The sequence below is a fragment of the Pseudoliparis swirei genome, chromosome 5 (assembly GCF_029220125.1).
Source record: "Pseudoliparis swirei isolate HS2019 ecotype Mariana Trench chromosome 5, NWPU_hadal_v1, whole genome shotgun sequence".
NCBI lineage: Eukaryota > Metazoa > Chordata > Actinopteri > Perciformes > Liparidae > Pseudoliparis > Pseudoliparis swirei.
In genome coordinates, this window is record NC_079392.1 from 25,287,357 (window position 1) to 25,303,816 (window position 16,460).

Genomic DNA, 16,460 nt, shown 5'->3' on the forward strand with positions numbered 1-16,460 from the left:
CACTGCTCTCTGATCATTGACGTGGTTGTTGTTACGTTTGGTTCCCGAACTGCCATTTTGGCCTACTTGTTCGAGGTAAATAAAGACATATAAAACTAGAATGGGCACTCGGTAGAGCGCATACCTTCGCATATCACAAGATTGGGCATTGAATTATGAACATGTTGGCATTAGTTGCATGCCAATTGGACAAAAATGTATCGTGCTATGGTAAAAAAAAGATGTTGACCTTTCCATGACCTTGACCTTTGACCCGATTGATCCCAAAATCTAATTAAATGGTCCCCGGATAATAACCAATCATCCCACCAAATGTCATGCGATTCAAGAAGATTTTGACCTGTTCATGACCTTTGACCCGATCGATCCCAAAATCTAATCAACTGGTCCCCGGATAATAACCAATCATCCCACCAAATTTCATGCGATTCGGTTAAATACTTTTTGAGTTTTGCGAATAACACGGATATAAATAAATAAATACACGCCGATCAAAACATAACCTTCCGCATTTTCAATGCGAAGGTAATGAAAGGGAATGATTTTTGCTGTTTATTCATATGCATCAACATGAATCAGACCTTTAATTCACGTTTGAATGAAAATAATTGTTAAACCTGACTGCCGAATGCATACGTCCCCATTAAATTCTGCCGCAAGGAATTGTGGGTGGCGTTATCTTCTTTCCTTTGCTAATGAAGCGCAAAAAGGTTGCATTGAAGCACCTTTTCTTAGCATTTAGAGAATTGGAACAGCTCTATGCATGGCTGCCACTTCCATACTTCCGATTTCAGGGGAACGCAATTGGGAACCTTCTTGAGCTAAGAGGACTATTCGCCTGCAGCCTGGAAATGAGCCTTAAACGCTCCATGGGCCAGGTTTGTTTTACTTTCGGTTCTTTGCAGCTTTGCCACACCTGGCTTTGTTTTGTCCCTTAGTCCCTTATGCATTTAGTCCCAAGAGCGTTCCTCTCCTTATTTACAGTTAGTTTCCCAGTGGTTTTGTGTTCCTTTCTTTTTAGAGCTGACTGCATGTTTGGACTGAGATTATGACCTATCTATATGAACTGTATGTTATGTCTTAATGCTTAGGCACTACTGTCTTTGCAACATGATTGCCAATAAAGCATATTGAATAGAGAGAGAGAGTTAACCTTTGACATGTACATCAAACCAGTGAACGGCTTAAAGTTCACAACATTTCCAGCCCAGCAAACTGGGTTTAGTCAATAACTTAAAGCCCCGCAACTCTGTTCAACTGAGAGGTTGATAAGCAGCAGTTCGTGTGAGTTTAGAGGCAGTGAAGCATTTGATCGGAGCTACTCAGCACAGCAGAAGGTGAGAGCGATCTTTCAGACTTCATCCATTACATCATAATAAAGAGACCTTTTTTGTTCTGGCGGTGTTCAGCAGTGCCAAAAGAAATTCACACACATTATATACATTTAAACTAATCAACTTCCTGAAACTTCTCTACGCCTGTTATACTACTTAATGATGTGATGTGCTTGCTGCTCTTCACCATTCCCTGTTCTTCTAAAGTTACAAACGCTTAAAACGTTGCTTTGCTGAACAGAAAGAGTGTACGAGAGGGAGAGTCGTGGACAACTTGCATGTCGGAGGGTTGTTTTGAATGCTCCTATAGTTCAGCAGCATTCTGCAGAGCTGATGTAATGTTTATGACCCCGGTTCGTATGGATGTGAATGAGTGTTGGTGGTGGTCGGAGGGGCCGTAGGCGCTGATTGGCTGCCACGCTTCCGTCAGTCTGCCCCAGGGCAGCTGTGGCTACTGATGTAGCTTACCACCACCCGGATGACTGTGTGTGTGGATGACTACTGGACTCTGGACTCTGGACTCTGTAAAGCGACTTCGAGTGCCTTGAGAAGCGCTATATAAAATAAATGATTATTATTATTATTATTATTATGATAATGAGATCATATAATTGTAGTTCATTAAATGCATTTGTCATAACACTCGAGGCAATCTTGCCTCAATGGATAACATCAATAATGCTGGTTTCAGGGACTCATCAGGATCACATGGGCCTGATATTGAGTGAAATATCTTAACTATTGGAAGTATTGCTGTGGATAAGTTCCTCGAAAGTACTTTTTATTAATCCTTTGACTTTTATTATATGTATTCAGAAAAATATCACAAACATTGAGAGCTGATTCATAGTTCTGAGTACACGGTAAATTCCCCAGTGTTCAAAATTTAGTAAAGTATATTGACTCTTTCAGAGTTATTACAACACTAGCAATATTCAAAGTAAACACGTTTGTGTAAAATATACGGTGTCAAAGGGAATTGACTGTCAGTCATCACAGCTAGAGCAAACCCCCATTGTTGATGACGTTTCTCTAGAAAGCTCCGCCCCCTCCTTTTCCTTTCAAATTGAGTTTCATCACCCGCGTTTTAATTCTAGAAAGAATTTCTCTAAAACCCTTTTTTTATATCAAATGTTGATAATTCAGCAGAAGCAATATTTTAGAATAACTCTTTAATGTGTTCAATTTACACTCGAGATGTTTTTGAGTCTTGAAATACCAATTTGCAGATGGCTAACGTGACCGAGTCAAAAGCTGCACAATAAAATTAAAGAGTACATTAACTCTAAGCCAGTAAACATGGTCCCTATCTACAGAGTGTTAAAGAGCCACTGTGGCTCAGTAGTTAGCAAGTCTGTCTTCCAATCAGGGGGTCGGCGGTTCAATCCCTAGTCCTTGAGCAAGACAGCTGTGTCTATGGTGTCTGAATGTAAGTAGTTTTGGATTAAAGTGTCAGCTAAATGTAGAAGAAGGCAGGCTTGGTTGATGTCTCCAGCAGCTCATATCAGATTAATGTAGATTAATAAACAGGGGGTGAACATGTCAGGACGTGTGCTCTGCCACAAACAAATTCTGTCCAATGAGGTTTTAATGTTTTCTCCGGGACACCGTAGCATAACTTTAGCAATGTCCAATACTATTGCATCACATTACACGTTGGTTACACAGGATCCTGTCGACACGACCACGGTCAAAATCTTGGCAGGAGCACATAAGACACAGTGCACTAAATAGTGAGACTAATGAGGTAATGGGCTGCAGGTGAGAACCAGGTGAAGGGAATGAGAGATTATCTGGCAGGGACTGGAATGACATCAGATTTAATTTAATCAGGAGAACCAGATGAAAACTACTAATAAGCAGGAGAATTTATGACAGCAATAAAGGTACATTTTGGGGTGAACCATCCCTTTTTTCGTACTGTTCATTGGGTGGATTACCCAGGAAGTAAACATGGAAGCTAGAAACCTTTTTTGGGGTCGTAGAAGACAAAGATCTCATTGGACGGAATGGGTGCCATCTCGAGGGGCCGGCATCCAGTTCTTATAATGTGGCATGGCTGATTGCTATTGGTCTTGCTTCCTCAGTGCTTGGCGATGGTTCGGCGTGTGGCAGTGGTCGGAGCGGGCAATTCTGGCCTGCTTTGTATCAAGGCCTGTCTGGACGAAGGCCTGGAGCCCATCTGCTTCGAAAGCAGCGATGACATCGGCGGCCTGTGGAAATATAAGGTAAGTTTAAGACGAGCACCCCGCAAATTAATCATGTTGGACGAATGGCCAACGAACCACTTGTAGGGTTATCGAATCTACAGATAAAAAGAGTGATCTTCTCATGGCCGTCGCGTCTCGTTCCCCCTTCAGGAGTCGCCAGAGCGAGCCAGCATCTATCGCTCCTTGGTAGTCAACACCTCCAAAGAGATGATGTGTTTCAGCGACTTCCCCATGCCCGCCGACTACCCAAACTACATGCACAACTCCCAGCTGCTGCAGTACTTCCGGCTCTACGCGGACCACTTCGACCTGCTGCGATACATTCGTTTCCAGGTCGCCGAGCCACAGGGCGTCTCTTTTTTTAAATCTTTTTCAGAAGCTGGTGGTAAAGTCAACGTTGATTTAACGCACTTGTGTGTGAATGTTTAAACCTCCTTCAGACCACAGTAAAGAGTGTTACCCAGAGGCCTGATTTCTCGACATCCGGTCAGTGGGACGTGGTGACCACGAACGGGGATGGAGTGGAGGAGAGTCACGTGTTTGATGCCGTTATGGTGTGCTCCGGCCACTACACCAATCCGGTCTTACCCCTGTCTGACTTTCCAGGTCAGTAAACAAGTGAATAAGACTTTTTTTGTTGGTCGATTTACTTTACATCTGCGCATTCTTTGTGGGGACCTTTGGCAATTCGCTTTGACCCCGTTGCGACTTCATGCAAATCTCCAGGAAACGAGACATTTTCTGGCAGGTGTCTTCACAGCCAGGAATATAAAAACGCGGATGCCTACAGAGGGAAGAGGGCGGTGGTGGTCGGCATCGGCAACTCCGGAGGAGATATCGCGGTGGAGATCAGTCGATCTGCAGAGAAGGTAAAGCCTTCGGTCGTACTTTACGTTAGGACGTTCGCAGAGACGTCAGCTGATGTTTGATAGTGACACGGAAACATTTGGATCTTTTCATACTCTTGCGGTTTTCTCAAAGTCTCAAAGCTCATACTAAGACGTATTATAGCCCACAGAATATAGCCCGTCTGTTCGCATCCCGTGTTTTTTCAGACCTTTCTCAGCACGCGCCAGGGCTCCTGGGTGTTGGGCCGGATGTCCAGTAACGGCCTTCCCTTGGACATGGTTCATGTCAGCAGACTCAACAACGTCCTCATGCGGCTTCTTCCCAAGTCTTTCGTCAACTGGATGGTGGAGCGAAGCCTCAACAGCCGATACGACCACCAACTGTACGGCCTGAAGCCCAAACACAGGTGACACGTTTTCAACCTTTTGTCCCTTTCTAAATGTATTTATTAACAGATTCAGGATACAAACTAACATTTTGCATCGACTCTCTATCATCATTTCCATTTCTCTTTCAGAGTTTTGGACCAAAAGCCGTTGATCAACGACGACCTTCCTAGTCGGATTCTTCAGGGGGCGCTCGTGATGAAACCCAACGTGAAAGGATTCACGACCTCCGGGGTCGTGTTTGAAGACGGCACTGTGGAGGAGAACATCGACACTGTGGTTTTCTGTACCGGTTACAATGTGAACTTCCCGTTCCTGCCTCCAGCTCTATCGGAGGGGCCTCACAAAGAGCTGACGTTGTACAAGTGAGTAGACGGTGGACGGAAGTTTGTAAATCTGGATCTTAACTTTTTGAAAAAGGTATAATTGCATTATGTCTCTTGTGTATTATTGTAATGTAATATTATACATTTCAGGTCAATGTTTCCTCCGTCTCTCTCACGACCCACGCTGGCCGTCCTAGGTATTTGCCATGCTAGAGGACCGATTTTGCCCATCGTAGAAATGCAGGCGCGTTGGGCTGTGAAGGTCTTCACCGGTAAACGGCTTCTTTTTTATGTCCACAAACTCTCGGTTCCAAAAAGACAAAATGTGTCAGTCTGTTGTGTTTCTTCTTTTAAAGGTTTGAGCCGTCTGCCACCGAAGGAGAAAATGCTGGAGGTCATTGAGAGTGAGAGGAGAAGAAACATGAAACGGTAGACATCATAATCGTCATCGTTAATTAACCAAAAAACACCATTTTGGTCTACTTGTCTTCTTTAGCAACCCCTAAGTCGACCTGTCTTCCTTAGCAATGCCTAAGTCTACTTGTCTTCCTTAATAACCCCTAAGTCTACTTGTCTTCTTTAGAAATCCCTAAGTCTACTTGTCTTCCTTAGCAACCCCTAAGTCTTCTTTAGCAATCCCTAAGTCTACTTGTCTACCTTAGCAACCCCTAATGGTGTGTTCACACCGGACGCGTCGAAATTTCGACGCGCGTCGAGATTACATGTAAAGTCAATGCACAACTGCGTAGAAGCTGCGTAGAAGCTGCGTAGAAGCTGCGTAGCTGCGTATTTTCCAGCGAGCAGTGCGTCAGACGCGTTTGAAGCAGCACGAACAGAGGGTTTGTCACGGGGCGAACAGAGCGAACAGAGCGAACAGACGCAGCTCGTCGACGCGCGAGTTGAAATTTCCCAACTCGGGCAGCAAAAACGCGTGAGTCATAGTTGCGTCAGCCAATCAGCGTTGAGCAGCTCCGCTCGTCATCGTCCTGCCGGTTGAAAAAATGGAGGAAAAGATTATTGTCGCCGTCTGTGGGCACCCCGAACTTTACGATACAACTCTTTATACTTACCGAAACCGGAGCTATAAAGATAAAGCGTGGAACAAGGTCGGAGAAGCCGTGGGACTACCTGGTAAGTTTTGAATGTATGTATTTGCTTTTATTCTCGCTATTTGTTGTACTTTACTATCAACCAACCGCCGGCAGATGTGTTTCATGGCAGAGGATCTGCCGCCGTATGTGGAAAAGTCTCAGAGACACGTATCAAAGAGAGAAGAAGAGAGAGAGCAGCGAGAAGCGCAGTGGGAGTGCAGCTCAGTCCACTAAAAAGTGGAAGTCCTCTGCGGTCCTGTCGTTCCTCGACTCATTTATTACTCCGCACCCGACGCGTCCGACGCGTCTGGTGTGAACACACTTTTTTCGACGCGCGTCGAGACTGCTGCGTCAGACCTCGACGCGTCCGGTGTGAACGCACCATAAGTCTACTTGTCTTCTTTAGCAATCCCTAAATCTACTTGTCTTCTTTAGCAATCCTTAAGTCTACTTGTCTTCTTTAGCAATCCCTAAGTCTACTTGTCTTCTTTAGCAATCCCTAAGTCTACTTGTCTTCTTTAGCAATCCCTAAGTCTCCTTGTCTTCTTTAGCAATCCCTAAGTCTACTTGTCTTCTTTAGCAATCCCTAAGTCTACTTGTCTTCTTTAGCAATCCCTAAATCTCCTTGTCTTCTTTAGCAATCCTTAAGTCTACTTGTCTTCTTTAGCAATCCCTAAGTCTACTTGTCTTCTTTAGCAATCCCTAAGTCTCCTTGTCTTCTTTAGCAATCCCTAAGTCTACTTGTCTTCTTTAGCAATCCCTAAGTCTACTTGTCTTCTTTAGCAATCCCTAAGTCTACTTGTCTTCTTTAGCAATCCCTAAGTCTCCTTGTCTTCTTTAGCAATCCCTAAGTCTACTTGTCTTCTTTAGCAATCCCTAAATCTACTTGTCTACTTTAGCAATCCCTAAATCTACTTGTCTTCCTCAGCATTCCCTGCCCACGAAAGGCGGCCCTCCAGGTAGATTACATCCCGTACCTGGATTTCATGGCGGAACAGGTGAGTTCAGTTCCACTTGTACTGTATTTGTAAGACACGAACCATCATGACGGACTTCCAATTACAGGTCGGAGTGCGACCCAACATCTTCAGCCTACTGCTGAGAGATCCCGTGCTCTGGGTCAAGGTCTTCCTTGGTCCCTGCACGCCTTATCAGTATCGTCTCACGGGGCCTGGAAAATGGGCCGGAGCCCGTCGGGCCATCCTCACCCAGTGGGATCGGGTGGCTCAGCCCTTCAGGACCCGAGAGGTGCCGGAACCGGAGACCCGACCCTCGGTGCTCTTCTCCCCCTGGCTGCTCGTATCCGCGGGAGCGGTGACGATAGCCATCGTTCTGTCTAAAAATGACCTGGTCCCGGTGCTGCAGGGTGCGGCTCGGGTTCTGGACCAGAGCAAGATCTTCCTGTGGGACTTCACTGTGTGGTCACGATAACGCGATAAATAAATAAAAATCCAGGTCCAGTTCTTAACGCAGGATCTAAAATCCTATATGTTGTACAGGAAGTTGGGTTTAGGAAACAAAACCACGCAGTGTTGGGTTTAGAAGATGACGTCAACCTGACTAGCGAGTGACAAAAATGTCCATGTTCACTTTTGAGTTTCACACGGGACACGAAGAGCGGTCTCCGGCATTATAGTCGTGTGTTTGTTGCATCTACCACCACCCCTCCCTCTTTGCTATCGCACCCTTGGGTGGGTTTAAATTAGTGAGTTAGATGGGATGTGAGACCTGGTTAGATCTGCTTTTAATATCCAAAGAGAGAGAGAGTTCAACTTGAGTCATGTACTCTAATAAAGTTTGTCCATGTAGTGTTTGGCATGCAGATAAATTAAAATTGGTGTTCGAATATGATAATATGGGGTTATAAAATTGTGAAATTAGGATTAGGACGTGCAAATATTGCATGATGGTTTTGGGTCACAGAGCATTATTTTGGTTGATTTAGTGAATGTATGTTACTGCTGTATTGAACATCATTAGTGGTAAAAAAGGGAAACAAACAGTGTGTTACATGAGAATGAATTTAAAAGGCAGACAATGGACCCTATTTCCCCATGTTTTGTTGTACTTTGAGTTGTTCATTTGCGTTCCAGAACCAAACAGTCTGTCAATCATCAACCGGCGGACCGGAGGAGGGACCACCAGGCGTATTTTGGCAGCCAAATCCAATTGCATGTTTTCTTGCTTCTTCACCTACATTTTTGGATGACCAGAGCATATTCCTAACACAAATACAGTTTTTATGGAATTGAAATGCTTATGTTCCAAGAATGCCCAGATTCGATTAAACTAAATTTGTATTTATTTTATCCCAGACTCATAGTCCATGAGAGTCCATAAAGCAAAAAACACAAATATAACAACAACATATACAATACAAGACGAGGACACAGGTACAACCACTGCAGTTAAAAAGTCACTAGTGGTTAAAAAAACATACAAACACTTGTTCCAATGTTTCCAGAAACAAGAAAAATACCTTGTTTCACTCTGTGTTGGCTCAGTTAAGGAGTCATTTCATTTGTTGTTGTGTACTTCATTCAGTCAATCATTCCAATATTATACAATATTATTCTATATCAATATACAAAACAGAAAGACTGAAAATGTAGATGCAAATAATGCTTATATATTCCTATCGTAAATTATAATCAAATAAATCAGAAAATGTATATAAAATAAAGGAAAATAAAAGAAAAAGAAACAAATTTAATCAACATTTTAATTTATAATTATTTATAGCCATCAAATACATTGGTTTTCAGATGGGGTTTTTAAAAAAAACATTAAAAAACCCAACAAAGGCACATGGAGGGTGAAGGTCAGAGTCAAAAATAGTAGAGTAGAGTGTGCATGATCGTGGTTTTATAGACTGGGAACACTGGGCCCAGGTGTTCCTCGTTGGCTCTAAAGATCCCGAGCTCACAAACACCAGTGGTGGTCCAGCGAGGATCGCAACGAACAGCTCTGGGACTAGTTCCAAAAGGGTTGAGTCAACTTCTACATTTCTTTTTCTGGGCAACAAAAAAAGATGATTGATGGAGCCATTGTTCTTTTGAAATAAGGTGAGAATGTAATCTCGTTTAGGACTTAAATGGCGTTACACGTGGTTGTATTTCACATTCTTATCCAAGTGAACTGGTATTGTCACTGTCTGCATTGGGAGACTCTTAAAACATAACATATACACTTACCTGTAGTTGGGTAATTGAATGTGGACGGTAACACCCAAAGGGCAGGGTGTGTGTATATGTATGTTGAGTGACAGTTGAAGCCCAGTATTCCTCTTGTCTGCCACTGCCTGAAGCAAGGCATTAGAATACAACCCCCATCCTGGTCCCTCCCTTGAGAACTCACTGGGACTTCTCAATCTTTAGTTTACCTGCTCTGACGCCACCATGTAGTTTTCATTAATATCTTGCTGGAGGCTGATACTAACATTAATTTTGTGTGTTAAGTGTTCAAAAAGCTGGTCAGGAACAAGCTGGTAAAGAAGGGAACATACAGATGTTTTTGTTAGGACTCAGCCAGCCGGGGCCCCACCTCCAGAGCACACCTGAAGCCACTCTGCACGTCGCAGCTGTAGCTCGTTATACAGGGAGTAAATAGAAGGACTGCCAGTAGCTCGCTGCGAGTTCGTTCTTGAAGCTCAGTAGGAGAGCTCAGTCAACCCTGGAGTTTTGGTGATGTCAGAGCGTTTTGTCATCTGGATTATCGTGGAGTAACTTTTCCCGTGGATTATTTCAAGAGTGAGTTTTTGTTTTTGTTTGCGTGCTTCCCTCTGCCAAATTAAGGAGGCAGATTTTCTTTCGTTTTCTCTGAACTTTCCGCTCCCTTGAGTATTGAAATAAATTACGCCGTGCTTTCCCGGCTAAACAGTAACAGTCTGTTGTCGTGCAATTGGGGTCGAAGACAAATCATAACAGTTTTATGTATTGCTATTATAGAAAAATATACCAGTATCGTATTGATGGTTTTGTGTATCGTATTAAAGTTATAATGTTGGTATAATGAAAAAAGTGCGAGTTGTTTAGGCCTCAAAAAAAAGTTGGTTCATGAATGACAAACAATATTGTATATAATGAAAATCTATATTTGTTATTATTATTAGGGACCGAGCACTGACATGTGGTGTTTACTAAAAGGTGGAGCTATGAAATTAATATAATTACAGTTTATGTACTAAGCTTGAGGTTTCAGTGGGAGAGGGAGGGGAGATGGAGGGAGGGGAGGGGTTGAAGACACTCGACTCAAAGTCCAGCGAAGCGAACTTCTCTCTTTCTCGTTCCCGACCTCCTCCCCGGACGCCCTTTCCCCTGCAGCATGGTGGCTCAGAAGGTGGCCGTGATCGGTGCCGGGGTCTCGGGTCTGATCAGCATCAAGGCCTGTCTGGACGAGGGTCTGGAGCCCACCTGCTTCGAGAGCAGCGGGGACATCGGAGGCCTCTGGAGGTTTAAGGTGAGCGGCCACGCTTTGGACTTTTAGTGTGTGAATATATAATATATATATACTTCGACTATCTTGTGATGTTGTAGGCAATTTGTTTACGCTGAGAGAAGAAGATAGAAGTACTGAGAGGACTCTTCAGAACTCAACATATGCTGGCCTTTGACCCTTTCATTACCTCTCTGTCTTCAGTAGATTGGTTCGCACACACATAATCACACAATATGGTAAATAACTGAAAATCATCTATTATATAGATAATATATATATATTTTATGGAACCAGCTTCCAATTTCAGTCACCTCATTTAAGAGTCGACTTAAGACCTTCCTCTTTGACAGAGCTTATAGTTAGGGCTGAATCAGGTTCACCTGGTCCAGCCCCTTGATATGCTGCTATAGGCTTATAGCTGCCGGGGGACGTTTAGGATGCACTGAGTACCTATCTCCTCTTTTCTCTCCATAGGGATTAATTTTCATCTCTCCATCACACGTTACTAACTCTGCTTTCTCCCCGGAGTCCTTGTGACTTCACGTCTCATGGGGTCATCGGACCCTATGAGACGGCATAGATCCTATCTGCTGATGGATCATCGAGGTCTGGGTCGTGGAATTCCTGCTACCGACTACGCCACTGTCCTGTTGAGACTCCGCCCATTGTTGAGACTCCGTCCACTCCCCCTCCCCACCGCCATCTGCCTGATGGATCGTGGAGGTCTCCATCGTGGAATATGCCTACTATGAACTATTCATACACTGTCACATTCATTGAATGTATTTTAACTCTAAATCTGTCCTGTACACATGACGTCATTGTTCTGTCCATCCTGGAGAGGGATCCTCCTCTGTTGCTCTCCTGAAGGTTTCTTCCCCCTGAAGGGTTATTTGGGAGTTTTTCCTGGTCCGATGTGAGGTTTTGGGGCAGGGATGTCTGTGTACAGATTGTAAAGCACTCCGAGACAAATTTGTGAAATTGGGCTATATAAATAAACTGAATTGAATATATATTATATATAATATGTATAAATCATCTTTATATGTATATATGTTATATACAAATCATCAATATAATAATAGATGATTGTCAGTTATTTACCATATTGTGTGATTATGTGTGCAAACCAATCTACTAAAAACACACACATATATGTGTGTGTGTATATACACACGCATATCTGTATGACGACCATTGTAATAAAGTTTAAGTTCACGTCGCCCTCCTGCAGGAGGCGCCAGAGCCCGGCCGTGCCAACATCTACCAGTCGGTGGTGATCAACAGCTCCAAAGAGATGATGTCACTCAGTGACTTCCCTCCTCCGGCGGAGCTGCCCAACTACCTGCACCACTCCGAGGTGCTGCTGTACCTGAGGCTCTACGCCCAGGCCTTCCACCTGCTGCAGCACGTGCACTTCGAGGTCGGTGACCTTTAGGGTTGTATAAGCTAAAAAAAATTACAAAAAACATACTACGACATATATATGGTATATTAATGACATGTCTATCAGAAACATAGGATTGCTGACACAGGTGTGTGTGTGTGTCTCAGACGTCCGTTGTCAGCGTGAGGCAGACCGCCGACTTCGCGGCGACGGGCCGGTGGGAGGTGGAGACCGAGGGGAGCGCCGGCCGGAGGGACGCCGGCGTCTTCGACGCGGTGATGGTTTGCACCGGACACTACACGCGCCCCCACCTGCCCCTCGGAGACTTCCCAGGTACCCGGTGTCATCATCACATCACTTGTCATTGCGCTGACTCACGATCACGTGACATTCACACACCGTAGACACAGCTACAGGGAGCAACTCAGGGTTAAGCGTCTTGCTCAAGGACACATCGACTCGGGCGGGGATTGAACCGCCAACCCCCCGATTGAAAGACGGACCTGCCACTGACCCTCAGTCGCTCTCAGGCATCACCATCATGGCCGCTGCTATCTGGACATGAACGTTTCTCTAATCCTCCTCAGGCATCGAGAGCTTTGGGGGCCGATACTTCCACAGCTGGGATTACCGCAGCGCCGAGGGTCTGCAGGGTAAGAGGGTCCTGGTGGTCGGGGTCGGGAACTCCGGCGGCGACATCGCCGTGGACGCCAGTCGAGTGGCGGAGAAGGTGAACGACCGCCACGTGTGTCTGCGCTTCCAAATCCAGCGACGCCGTTTCTTGTTGTGATGCATACACCCCCCCCCCTCCCCCCCTCCAGGTGTACCTCAGCACCAGGAGCGGAGCGTGGGTGGTCAGCCGGGTGGCGCGGGGGGGGCTGCCGGCGGACCTGATCGGGACGTCCCGATTGGCCGCGATGGTGAGGAGGCTCCTCCCCTCGTGGGTCGGCGCGGCGGTGGAGAAGAAGCTGGACGACGCCTTCGACCACAGGCTCTACGGCCTGAAGCCAAAACACGGGTAACGAGGGCAGCAAGGTGGGACTGTTGACAAGGAAGGATGGAAGGATGGAAGGCAAGAAAGAAAGAAGAAAGGAAAGAGAAGGAAAAGGGGAAGCAAAGAAGGAAACAAGGAAGGAAGGAAGTAAACAAGGAAGGAAGGAAGAAAAGAAAAAGAAGGACGGAAAGAAAGGATGGAAGGCAAGAAAGAAATAAGAAAGGAAACAAAGAAAGGAAGGAAGGAAGGAAGGAAAGAAACTTGGAAATAAAGAAAGAAACAAGGAAACAAGGAAGGAAAGAAGAGAATGAAAGAAAGAAAGGAGGAAGGAAAAAAAGGGGAAGAAACAGAAGGAAGGAAAGAAAGAAGGAAACAAATTAAAGAAGGAAACAAAACCAGGAAGGAAAGAAAGAAGGAAAGAAAGAAATACTGAAAGAAAAAGGAGGAAAGAAAGAAAGAAAGAAAAAGAAGGAAAGAAAGAAAAAGAAAGAGACTGACTGGCTCCCTGACGCTGGTCTGGGGTCAGTTTCTTTGATCAGATTCCTCTGGTGAACGACGAGCTGCCGGCTCGGATTCTCTCCGGCCGCGTTCAGGTGAAACCCAACGTGAAGGAGTTCTGTGGGTCCGGCGTGGCCTTCGTGGACGGCAGCGCCATAGACGAGGTGTGTGTGTGTGCTTGTGTGTGGTTCTTGGTTTTGTTAAGGTCTGGTTGTAACCCAGGGGTGCTCAATACGTCGATCGCGATCGATCGGTCGATCGCGGCGACCTGCCAGTCGATCGCGGCGTTGTATGGTAGATCGCATGACATAAAAAAAAATTGGCCCGCCCCCCTGTCACTTTCTCTATAGCGCCACATTACAGCAGCAGCATGTCATTTCTGTCTCTACGTGTCGCGTTAACAGTCCTCTGCCCGCCGTCTCGTGCGCCGCGGAGCTCCGACACCGGTTTGCGCGCATTGGGACGGAGCAAAAAAAAAGTCACTAGCACCCCCCGTCAACAATCCTTCTCGGCTCGCGCGCGACTCTCACTAGCACCCCCCCCGTCAACAATCCTTCTCGGCTCGCGCGCGACTCTCACTAGCACCCCCCCCCCCGTCAACAATCCTTCTCGGCTCGCGCGCGCCTCTCACTAGCACCCCCCGTCAACAATCCTTCTCGGCTCGCGCGCGACTCTCACTAGCACCCCCCGTCGGTCGATCGCCTTGACTTGGTCACATAATAAGTAGCTCGCATGCTGAAAAAGTGTGAGCACCCCTGTTAATAGGAAACATCCCGCGTGTCTCACACACAGGTGGACGTCGTGGTGTTTGCCACCGGCTACGACTACAGCTTCCCCTTCCTGCCGCCGGCCCTGCGCACTAAATGCGGCTTCCGGCTGCGTCTCTACCGGCACGTGTTCCCCCCGGCGCTGACCCGGCCCACGCTGGCGGTGGTGGGCTTCATCCACGCCCTCGGGGCCATCAACCCGCTGGCCGAGATGCAGGCCCGCTGGGCCACCAGAGTGTTTACAGGTAGAGAGGGTATCACGCTGGTGATGTTCACCTGTGAGGAGGGCCGGCGGTGATTAGCTGATGACATCATCTTATTGTGTGCGTTTCTTCATCCAGGCTTAACGACCCTCCCCTCAGAAGAGAGCATGCAGAAGGAAATTGAAAAAGACATGGTCGCTATGCAGAGGTAAGCAAATTTAAGATGATGAGACGATCACAAATAATCCATCTCTCTTCACTGGCAGTACAGTCGACAAATTATTGTTTTCAATAACAATTAATCTGCCAATTGTGTTGATTTAATTGATTAATTCTTCAGAATTTGCTTTAAAATCTACATTGAGTGGGTTTTCTTCGTCTGCCATGTTTCTACAGGAGCCCAGAGGGGACAAACTTAACACATTTGCAACGTCGGTTGCAATATGCAACTTTACCGCTAGATGGCTCCAGTGTCTTTCTTTTAACAGCACATTATTTGTGTTTGCTTGATTTGTATGAGTCCCATGGAAGGAAGGAAGTAGGGAAGGAAGGAAGTAGGGAAGAAAAGAAGGAAAGAAAGAAAGAAGTAGGGAAGGAATGGAAGGAAAGAAGGCAAGAAAGAAAGAAGGAAAGAAGTAGGGAAGGAAAGAAAGCAGGAAGGAAAGAAGGCAGGAAAGAAAGATTGAGAGAAGGAAAGAAAAAGGAGAAAGAAGGCAGGAAAGAAGGACATAAGGAAGGAAAGACAGAAATAAGGAAATAACTAAATAAAGTTGGAAGGGAGGGAAGTATGGAAAGAAGGAAGGAAAGAAAGAGGGAAGAAAGAAAGTTGCTTTATTTTGATGAGTCCCAGAGCTGCAGTGTGACGTGTTTCTGATGATTTGTTGTTGTTTACGTTAGATACTCCTGCTCCGAGCGTAACCCGGTCCACGTGGACTACATCCCGTACCTGGACTCTCTGGCAGACCGCGTCGGGGTTCGCCCGAACATCCCGTGGCTCTTGCTGACGGACCCCAAGCTGGCCCTGCAGGTCCTGCTGGGTCCCTGCACTCCTTACCAGTACCGTCTGACCGGACCGGGCCGGTGGGCCGGGGCCCGCCAGGCCATCCTCACCCAGTGGGACCGGGTGTATCGGCCTTTCGGGAACCGGCTGGTACCGAAACCCGAGACCGGATCCTCTTGCATGGTGGCGATGGTTTCAGGTGCAGCGCTGCTCTGCTGCTTCTGCTACGTCTTCAGAGCTCAGTGAGACTCGTGGAGAATGGGCTCGTGTTTTTAGACTGGACTAAATTGACAATTTGAATGAAAAATTAAGTATTACAAAAATTAAATGTGCAGCATACAACGTACTGAACGTATGCAATTCCTCTAGTTTTAACTTTTTAGCAGAGTTTGATCATGTAAAATGTCATAATTGGATTTATTGATTTATTTTCCTTATTCTGAATTTAATTGAATAATCTGCGATGCATATTTGATCATGTCTTTATCCTAATGCTGCGGTCTTGTGTGAACATGCAGTACCCAAAGACACCTGCAGGAACGAGATGGCGCTGTTGCTCCTCTGGTGTCCTTTGTCTCGAATTCAATGTTTGTTTTATTTTTTTCGCTGCCCGAAATAAAATCCGTGGTGATGTTTCCGTTTTTATTCTTGAAAATAAAAAAATTTCAATCTTAATTTTTTTTAAAGCTTTTTTACGTGTCTTCCAAAACAACAAGCGACTAAATAAGACGACTAAACGTCGTCGTGCAGATTAATCCGAGATGTGTTCTTGTCTGTCCCTCCGTGTGTGTGCGCTTGCCTGTCTCTGTCTCTGTCTATTTTTTTGTCTGTCTCTCTAATTCTATCTCTGGTTAATAATTGCATTGTCTGTCTCTCTGTCTCTCTGTATGCCTCTCTCTCTCTGCCTGTCGCTCTCTCTGTATCTGTCTGTCTGTCTCTGGTTATTAATTACCCCCCCCCCCCCCCTGCCTGTTAACT

The 16,460-nt window shown here is 45.7% G+C and overlaps 2 protein-coding genes across 4 annotated transcripts; both read left to right on the top strand.

Moving 5' to 3' along the window:
- The first annotated feature begins 1,245 nt into the window (after nt 1-1,245).
- Nucleotides 1,246-8,505, top strand: LOC130194458 (flavin-containing monooxygenase 5-like). Its single transcript, XM_056415523.1, has 10 exons — nt 1,246-3,562; nt 3,695-3,877; nt 3,985-4,150; nt 4,271-4,413; nt 4,600-4,799; nt 4,911-5,144; nt 5,256-5,377; nt 5,462-5,534; nt 7,125-7,194; nt 7,262-8,505. Exons 1-10 carry the CDS (start codon nt 3,431-3,433, stop codon nt 7,625-7,627), a joined length of 1,689 nt encoding a protein of 562 aa, XP_056271498.1. The 5' UTR covers nt 1,246-3,430; the 3' UTR covers nt 7,628-8,505.
- A 671-nt stretch (nt 8,506-9,176) lies between these two features.
- LOC130194461 (flavin-containing monooxygenase 5-like) lies at nt 9,177-16,157 on the top strand. Of its 3 annotated transcripts, XM_056415528.1 has the most exons (10): nt 9,177-9,261; nt 10,519-10,654; nt 11,868-12,056; nt 12,188-12,353; nt 12,608-12,750; nt 12,842-13,038; nt 13,541-13,676; nt 14,305-14,524; nt 14,621-14,690; nt 15,380-16,157. In XM_056415528.1, the coding sequence occupies exons 2-10, from the start codon at nt 10,520-10,522 to the stop codon at nt 15,726-15,728; spliced, it is 1,605 nt and encodes a 534-aa protein (XP_056271503.1). In that variant the 5' UTR covers nt 9,177-9,261; nt 10,519; the 3' UTR covers nt 15,729-16,157. The 3 variants fall into 3 exon arrangements, with proteins under 3 accessions (XP_056271503.1, XP_056271504.1, XP_056271505.1); XM_056415529.1 differs by lacking the exon at nt 9,177-9,261 and having other exon boundaries at nt 10,562-11,549; XM_056415530.1 differs by lacking the exon at nt 9,177-9,261 and having other exon boundaries at nt 10,588-10,654; nt 11,205-12,056.
- Nucleotides 16,158-16,460: the final 303 nt, after the last annotated feature.